The sequence below is a fragment of the Oryctolagus cuniculus genome, chromosome 4, assembly GCF_051225735.1.
Source record: "Oryctolagus cuniculus isolate XC-2025 breed Fujian yellow rabbit chromosome 4, ASM5122573v1, whole genome shotgun sequence".
Lineage (NCBI taxonomy): Eukaryota > Metazoa > Chordata > Mammalia > Lagomorpha > Leporidae > Oryctolagus > Oryctolagus cuniculus.
This window is the reverse complement of record NC_142870.1, coordinates 4,310,232-4,319,408: the sequence shown is the minus strand read 5'-3', so window position 1 is coordinate 4,319,408 and position 9,177 is coordinate 4,310,232. Positions and strand designations below refer to the sequence as shown.

At 56.3% G+C, this 9,177-nt stretch overlaps 1 protein-coding gene across 3 annotated transcripts in view; it reads right to left on the bottom strand.

Moving 5' to 3' along the window:
• The window catches only part of DSCAM (DS cell adhesion molecule), a 718,036-nt gene extending 717,474 nt beyond the window's left edge, over positions 1–562 (bottom strand). The window contains exon 1 of one of the 3 annotated variants that reach the window (XM_089330520.1): positions 193–562. In XM_089330520.1, coding sequence (XP_089186646.1) covers positions 193–247 — 55 coding nt within the window. In that variant the 5' untranslated portion in view covers positions 248–562. The remainder of the gene's footprint in view (positions 1–192) is intronic. The other 2 variants (XM_070071799.2, XM_089330521.1) reach the window with 2 other exon arrangements.
• Positions 563–9,177: the final 8,615 nt, after the last annotated feature.

Below are 9,177 nucleotides of genomic sequence, written 5' to 3'. Positions count from 1 at the left end.
TCTCCTCGCCCAAAGAAATAAAAAAAAAAATATTTTTTTAAAAATAAATAAAAGCATGGCTATTTAAAACACAGATGAGGGATGTAAAATTTTTTTAAAAAAAAATAAGGAAGATTCACCCATGCATCCAGCGCGCCCCCGCCCCCACCCCCACCCCCGGGTCAACCTCAAGAAATGAAATTCATCACAAACCGAAAGGCTCACCATTCGCGAAGCTCTGGAACAAGGAGAGGGCCAGTATCCACATGCCCCTGCTGCTTCCCGGCCTTCCGCGAGCGACGCGCCGGCCTCGCCCCCCGCGCTCCGCCCGGCCCGGCTCTGCTCGCCGCTCGCCACCTGCCCGGGGGCCGCCGCCGCCGCCGCTGCTGCCGCCGCCGCCGCCGCCGCCGCCGCCGAGCCGCCCGGGCACGCGGCGCGGCCGGGCTCCGGGGCGAGGGCTGCGCTCGCCGCGCGCTGCGCTCCTGCACACCTGCTCCCGGGCGCCGCGCCCGCCGCTGCGGCCAGAGCCCAGGTGCGCCGTCAGCTCAGGGGGCCCCCGGCAGGTCGGCAGGTGCAGAGAGCCACAGACGCGGGCGTGAGCTCATCCCGGGCACCCGGCGCCCGAATGCGCAGCCAGCGGCCTCGCGTGCGCCAGCCCTCACCCTCCACATCCAGGCAGCAGGCGGGCGGGCAGGCTCATCTTCCCCGGGCTCCGGCCTTGATCACATGGATCCCGCCGCTAACCTTCCCCGCCTGCGAGCCCCGGGGCCGAGCCGAGCGCGGAGGCGAGCGGGGACCCCTCCCCTGCCTCTAGCCGCTGGGGCGCTCTGCAGTCTGAGCGCCGCCAACGCCGCGCACAAGTGCAGCCGAACTGGAAGCAGCGCCGGCGAGAGCGCAGCCACCGCACAGTCACGCACAGTCATCGGGCTGGATTTCTTAGAGGCTTAAATAATCATTTCGGCGGCCGATTATTTTTAGTTATTTTCTTGCCGGTTGCTAATAAGACGTGGCCAGGGGTGGGCATTCCGGAAGGCTGCTGGGCAAACCGAGGTGACCCTGAAGAGTTAGCAGTTTTCATAAGATGTGCCGCTGGATTCAGATTCCGTATTTACCCTCGGAAAAAAAAAGTCCAGTTCATTTGCCTAAAGGGAAATGCTGTCACCAGGTCCTTGCTCCTATAAAGATCCCAGTGATTTCATGGGCTAATTTTTAATTATCTCCAATACATTGTAGAATACAAACACAAACCATTCTAATTTTTGCTATCTGGGCGGTGCATGAAATAATAAAGCATTAAACCTGCTGATCATTTGGTGACCCCGAACATGGAACCCCTCCCGCGTGACCATGGAAGGCCGATGTGCTACCCTGCGCCTGGCCTTCTGTGTGGCCCTCGCAATGTTCACAAAAAAGCTCCTGTAAGGGTGGACATCCCTGTGCCAAACAAGGGCCCACAGTGCTGGCAGGCACCTCCCCGGAAGACCCCTGCAGAGGCCCGGGGCGCAGCGCCGCCAGGACCGGCACCGGGTGGGCGGGCAGAGGGGGCTGTTTTCGTGGGAGACCAAATATCTTGTGCATAGGTTGCAGGTGCCCCTCCCCATACAGAAGGGGAATTGAGCACACCTGAGACAGCTCAGCACACTCACACAGGAAAACCAAGTGCAGAGGCAGACACAAAATGGTGCTTTACCAGGCTTGGGCACAAGATGGCCAGGCCCTGTGTGCTGTGAAGGGTCAGCCGAGCCGTGTGCTGCGGGGCTGCCACAGCTCTGCAGCTGATCACGTGGGGACACCTACTCAGCCTGCACCCGCCCCGCCGAGCCATGCTCGGAACCCAGCGTCCTCTGGCTGCGCGTGCCCTGGGCGCTCCCTCCCTGGAAGGCAGGCAGGCAGGTGAGGGGCTGCTCTCTGCCCTGTGTCTGGCTGGGTTCCTCTTCATTCGGGTCACACACTGCTCCCTGCACACCGGACTGTGTGCTCTGTGAGGCCCTGCCATCCTGCATTGGGAAGGGCTAGAGCACGGGGCTCAGGACCCAGCACCCACGTCCACCTCTGGGCGCCTGTCAGGTGCTGGGATCCTTGCTTTCTCAGACGCACAAAGGCAATGATCCGATCGCAGGCCCCCGCAGCCAGGCGCAGGCTCACTCTGGTCCACAGTGACCTCTGTTCTCACTGGGTTTGGGAACAGGGCTGGCTACCAGGCCCAGCGTAGAATGAAAATGGAGGGCTCTTTTTTTCCCAACGCAAAGTACCCAAGCAGTAAAGTAGGAGGTTTCCTCCTTTCCACCCCAGGCTCACCCCACCCCCCGCCGCAGGTGTCTTTTATTTGCAATTAACACCTCCTCTCTTGGCAGGGGAACAGCCCAGGTGTATGCAGAACCCCGCCCCCCACAGGTGCCAGGGCCTTGCGACATGATGCAGTACAGGACCAGCAGAGCCCACACCTGCTGGGTCACCTCCTCACCCTCCAGTGGACGCCATGCACTGTGTCCAGCCAGGGTTGAGTGGTTGGGGAAGCCAATGTCCTTTGCCCACAGATCCCTGCTCCTGTGCAAGATGGGAAACCCGCAAGGGGTTGCAACCTACGTGCTGGGAAGCTCTGGGTTCCTGAATCCTAGGTGGGCCTGAGGTCCAGTCCCTTGTGGAACATGCGATGGCGTGGAGGGTAGGGGACGGGGACAATGATGGCCAGGCCTCCCCTGAGGTCCCACACAGCATGTACCCACCCTCAATCTTCCATGCACAAAGACCCAGACCCCCACCAGTGGTGCCAGGTGATGGCAGAACACCAACTTCCTGATTCCAGTGGCCACCTGCAGGCCCAGGGGACAGGGAGGGAGAGGGCAACTGAAACACCCCCTGAAAAGGGGGCAAGAGGCAGGTGCTGCGGGGACCAAAGTTTTAAGTCCTCCCCCCGTTCTGTTGCCCCATGGGCAGAGCCACCACCTGTTCAGAGGTAGTATTATTTTTTTAAAGATTCATTTATTTATTTGTAAGTCAGAGTTACACAGAGAGAGAAGGAGAGGCAGAGAGAGAAAGAGACAGAGAGATCTTCCATCCGCTGGTTCACTCCCCATTTGGCCACAACCAGCCGGAGCTGCGCCGATCCGAAGCCAGGAGCCAGGAGCTTCTTCCAGGTCTCCCACATGGGTGCAGGGGCCCAAGGCCTTGGCCCATCTTCCACTGCTTTCCCAGGCCACAGCAGAGAGCTGGATCAGAAGTGGAGCAGCCAGGACTCGAACCAGAGCCCATATGGGATGCCAGTACTGAAGGCGGCAGCTTTACCCACTATACCACAGCGCCGGCCCCCAGAGGTAATAGTATTAAAATGTCCAGGATGGCAGCTGCAGAGCATTCGACCTCTGCCAGTAGGGCCAACTGGGACCCTGTGCCAGTGCATGGGGTCCACCGTGAGCCAGTGCTCTGTGTTGTTCAGTCATGCACCTGCCACAGCCTGTGTGGCTCGATGGTCTAGAGTGGACCAAACTTGTGCATCAAACTCTGTTCACATGTATTTGTACAACACTCTAGAAAACTGTGCTGACGTGACAGGTGTCTCAATTAGTGGTTCAGACACCACTATAGGCACCTACACCCCATACAGTACTTGTGAGTTCCGTGAGGTCTGCAGCTCCCTGTCCAGGGAGGGATCCCCAAGGCGGGCAGGTGCACCCACTCAGTGAGTACCTGTCGGCTCCTGCGCCGGTGCAGGTGGACGGTGGAGTCTGACCTAAGACAGGCACGTGTACAGAGCTGTGGGAGTCTAGGGAAGAGAGAGGACGTCACACTCCCTCTCAGTGGAGCCTTGGAAACGGTAGGTGGAGCTTCAAGTTCAGTTACCACGTCAACATGCAAAATTGACCCGAGAGAGAGGGCATCAGGAAAAGCCAGCCGTACAAAATGCATTAGGCTTCTGTATTTATTTTTTCATTATTATTTATGTATGTATTTGAAAGGCAGAGTGGCAGAGACAGACAGACAGAGAATCTTCCATCTGCTGGTTCACTCCCCAAATGGCCACAACAGCCAGGGCTGGACCAGGCCAAAGCCAGGAGCCAGGAGCTTCTTCAGAGTCTCACATATGGGTGCAGGGGCCCAAGCATTTGAGCCATCGTCTACTGCTTTCCGAGGCGCATTAGCAAGGAGGTGGATCAGAAGTGGGGTAGCGAGGACTTGAAAAGGTGCCCACTGGATGCTGGCGCCACAGGTCGTGGGGTGGCCACAGTGCAGGGCCCCAGGTTTTTGTGTTTCTAATGAAAGCAATACTCAGCCTCCAGACAAAGCTTGGGCCCAAATCCATTCCACGTGGTGTTGCCCCTCCCCCGCTCCATCTGCCATAGCTCAGCCAAAGAGGCACAAAGTCCGAGAGGCCCCCTTTGCGCCCACTCTGCTGACGCCATGTAAGAAGCCCGCATCCGTGTGGATGCCATCTGTCCTTGCCAGGTTCTGTGGGAGGAGGGACAAGAGCGTCTGTGGCAATGGATCGCAGCCATGCCTTAAGGGAAAGGCCGAGCCGGCGCCGCGGCTCACTAGGCTAATCTTCCGCCTGCAGTGCCGGCACTTTGAGTTCTAGTCCCGGTTGGGGCACCGGTTCTGTCCCGGTTGCTCCTCTTCCAGTCCAGCCCTTTGTTGTGGCCCGGGAGTGCAGTGGAGGATGGCCCAGGTGCTTGGGCCCTGCACCCCATGGGAGACCAGGAGGAAGCACCTAGCTCCTGGCTTTGGATCCGCACAGCACCGGCCATAGCGGCCACTTGGGGGGTGAACCAATGGAAAAAGGAAGACCTTTCTCCCTGTCTCTCTCTTTCTCTCTCTCTCTGTCTAACTCTGCCTGTCAAAAAAAAAAAAGTTGTTTAACAAAAAAAATATTTAAAAAAGGAAAGGCCGGGGTTGCCGGTAGACGGGGATGGGTGAGGAGGAACCGGCAGGCAGAAAGGTCACCCCCGGCCCATGCGTGGATCATCCTGACCCAGAGCAGGAGCAGAAGCAGCTGTCCAGGGGCCGGCACGGTGGCGTAGCGGGCTAAGCTTCCTCCTGCAGGGCCAGCACCCCATACAGGCATCAGTTCGAGTCCTGGCAGCTCCACTTCCAATCCCGCTCCCTGCTAATGGCCTTGGAAAGCAGCAGAAGATGGCCCAAGTGCTTGGACCCCTGCCACCCACATGGGAGACCTGGATGAAGATCCTGGATCCTGGCTCCATATCAGCCCAGCTCCAACTGTTAGAGCCATTTGGGGAGTGAACCAGCAGATGGGAGATCTCGATCTCTTCTTCTTTCCATACCTCTGCCTTTTCAAATGACTACATCTTAGAAGAAGTAGGAAAAAGAGGAGGAAGAGGAGGAGGAGGTAGAGGAGGAGGAAGAGGAGGAGGAGGTGGAGGAGGAGGAAGAGGAAGACCTCTGCAAAGGGACTTGTACTAGTTTCCCAGGGCTGCACAGACATAGGATCACAAACTGGGTGGTTTGGAATGACAGAAACGTACAGCCTTACCATTCTGCAGCTACAGGTCCAAAACCAAGGCGTCGGGAGGCCATGAGGGGCTCTGACCCTGCAGGGAGAACCCCTCCTTCCCTGCCTCTCCCGGGCTTCTCCACATCCCGGGGCTTGTGGCCACACCGCTCGGCTCGCTGCTTCTGTCTCCGCGTGGGCTCCCTGATGGCCTCCCAGTGTGGCTGTCCCCATCCCCCCCCCAGGGCCAGCACTCACTGGACTACTTGGAGTCACCCTACCCCAAGGTGAGCTCATGCTACCTAATTACCTCTGCCACCTGCAACCAGCCTACTTCCAAGCAAGCTTCCATCCTGTGTGAGGGTCTCAGCTTAGCCTGTGGGGATGAGGGGGATGTCACTCAGCCCACAACAGCACCCACAGGCCTGAAATCAAAAGGCGAGAGGCACGGGAGGCTCCCTGAGACCCAAGCCAGGACACCAGGGACTCGGCGCAGCACTCACCTGCACCAGAGATCATGTGCACCTGTGCACCCGGAGACGGCGCCTCAGGCTCTCCTCGTGGAGGGCAGGATGATAAGAACACCTGCTCTTCTTATCACCGAAGGCTGCGGCGAGGATGCCGTGAGGTCTGGGAACTGGCTCTGCCCAGGGTGACAAGACAAGGAGCAGGGGCCATTACTGTCTCCAGCTGGACCTGTGGAATCATCCGGAGTACATCTGCTGTGTGACCAAGCCTCCTTCAGACTGTAGGACGCTTACCCGTCTTACCTCTGGTCTCAGAACTGCGAAGGCTGGGGTGACCAAGGGTGTCAGCCTCAACCCCCTTCTCCTTCTCCCACAGAGGACTGACAGGCTCCCCCCATGTCAGGTGTCTGTCACAGGGAGCCCCTCCCCCCATGTCGGGGTGTCTGTCATCAGGGAGCCCCTCCCCCAATGTCTGGGGGGGTGTCACCAGGGAGCCCCACCCCCCATGTCAGGTGTCTGTCATCAGGGAGCCCCTCCCCCAATGTCTGGGGGGATGGCACCAGGGAGCCCCGCCCCCATGTCAGGTGTCTGTCACCAGGGAGCCCCGCCCCCACATCGGGTGTCTGTCACCTACAAGTCACAGAAGCAGCTCCTGAGAAGTTGGAGATGGACCAGGATGGGCCGGGAAGGACATGCGGGAGCCCCTGGGACGCTCTCATGGTGTCACCTGGACCAGGCTGAACATCACTCAGGCTCCTGCTCATCTGCAGATTCACTAAGCTAAACACACACGCTCGGCACGCCTCACACACGTGACTGTGTGACAGCAGTAAGATGACCAAGACACGGCCCCTGCCAAACACAGTCCAGTAGGGGAGTCAAGTAAGAGTACAGTAATTTGATGGAATAAGTGGGGCGTGACATGGCTAATGCAGCCAGCAGGTGTGTGTGTGTGTGTGTGTCTGTATGTGTCTGGTGTGTGTGTTTGTGTCTGTATGTGTCTGGGCTTGTCTATGCATGTGTGTAGTGTGTATTTGTGCAAAGCGGATATGTGTGTGTGTTTGTGCATGCCTCTGTGTGTTCGTGTGTATCTGTGTTCGGTATGTGTTTGTGTCTGTGTCTCCAAGTGTGTTTTTATGCATGTGTCTATATTGTGTATGTAGTGTATTTTAGGTTTTCTCTTGTGTGCATATGTTGTGGTGTGTCTGTGTTTTGTGTCTCTGTGTACGCTATGTGTGATGTGTATGTGTGCTATGTGTGGAGTTGCTCTGTGTGCATGTATGTGTATCTGTGTGGGTGTGTGAGTGGTGTGTATTCCTGTGTCTGTGTCTGTGTCTATCTTTTTGTTTGGCAATGTGTGATGTGGGTGAGCCTGTGTGTGTACATGTATAGTATATGTATATGCCTTCATGTGTCTATGTTTCTATGGAGGGTGTGTGTTGTGTGTGGTATGTGGGATCTGTGTGTGTATATGTGGTGTGTGTTTGTTTTCATGTGTCAGTCTTTCTCCGGAGTGTATATGTGTGTGGTATAGGAAAAAATGGGCCTGTGTGTCTGTGTGTGCATGTGTGGTGTGTGTCTTCATGTGTCTGTGTGACTATGTACTCTGTGCATACATGGTGTGTGTGTGTGTGTCCTCATGTGTCTGTGTGTGTGACTTTTGTGTGTCTCCAGCTGTCTGTGTCTATGTGTTCTTTATGTGCATGTCCTCATGTGTCTGCATGTCTGTGTGATTTCTGTGTGTCTCCAGGTGTCTGTGTGTCTATGTGTTCTGTATGTGCATTGTGGTGTGTGTGTCCTCATGTGTCTGCATGTCTGTGTGACTTCTGTGTGTCTCCAGGTGTCTATGTGTCTATGTTCTCTGTATGTGAATGTATGGTGTGTGTGTGTGTTCATGTGTCTGTGTGACTTCTGTGTGTCTCAGGTGTCTATGTGTTCTGTATGTGCATGTGTGGTGTGTGTGTCCTCACGTGTCTGCGTGTCTGTGTGACTTCTGTGTGTCTCCAGGTGTCTGTGTCTATGTGTTCTGTATGTGCATGTGTGGTGTGTGTGTTCTCACGTGTCTGCGAGTCTGATGACTTCTGTGTGTCTCCAGGTGTCTATGTTCTCTGTATGTGAATACATGATGTGTGTGTGTGTTCATGTGTCTGTGTGACTTCTGTGTGTCTCCAGGTGTCTATGTGTTCTGTATGTGCATGTGTGGTGTGTGTGTCCTCACGTGTCTGCGTGTCTGTGTGACTTCTGTGTGTCTCCAGGTGTCTGTGTCTATGTGTTCTGTATGTGCATGTGTGGTGTGTGTGTTCTCATGTGTCTGCGAGTCTGATGACTTCTGTGTGTCTCCAGGTGTCTATGTTCTCTGTATGTGAATACATGATGTGTGTGTCTTCATGTGTCTGTGTGACTTCTGTGTGTCTCCAGGTGTCTATGTGTTCTGTATGTGCATGTGTGGTGTGCATGTCCTCATGTGTCTGCATGTCTGTGTGACTTCTGTGTGTCTCCAGGTGTCTATGTGTTCTGTATGTGCATGTGTGGTGTGTGTGTTCTCACGTGTCTGCATGTCTGTGTGACTTCTGTGTGTCTCCAGGTGTCTGTGTCTATGTGTTCTGTATGTGCATGTGTGGTGTGTGTGTCCTCGTGTGTCTGTGTGCATGTTCGGTGTATGTCTTCATCTGTCCATATGAGATTTCTGTGTGTGTCTAGGTGATTTCTGTGTGCCTATGTATGGTGTGTGTATGGATTCAGCTGTCTAGGTGTCTATTTGTTCTGTGTGTGCATGTGCGGTGTGTGTGTCTTCATGTGTCTATGTGTCTCGTGGTTGCATGTGTGACAGGGCAGGCCCTGTGATGTGGCCCCAGATGCCCGCACTGAGTCTGCAGGCTCCGTGGGCTCCCGGTGCAGGAGTGAGGGGGACAGCGGGCACCAGGTGTGGACAGGGCAGCTGGGACAACTCCTGCAGGTGTGAGGAAGCCTCCCGGGTGTGACACACAGGGAAGTGGCGGGATGTGGCTGACATCTTGGGAACATTCCACAGTAGGGAAGGCAGGACGAGGCACCCGAGTGTGGATGGGCAGTGCTGGCCGTGAGGTGAGATGACACGGCCTCGGGGACGCCCCCAGCGGCGATGCTCACACCACCCTCAGTGGGGTGGTCGTTGGGCCCCTGGCTGCTGTTTCTTCCTGCTTGCGTGTCCAAGTCTTCACGTGTGCCGGTGGTGCTCAGTCCGCTAGTGTTGACCTCACCTGGTGCTGATGGGGAGGCCTCAGCCTGGAGGTGCACCAGAGTCCC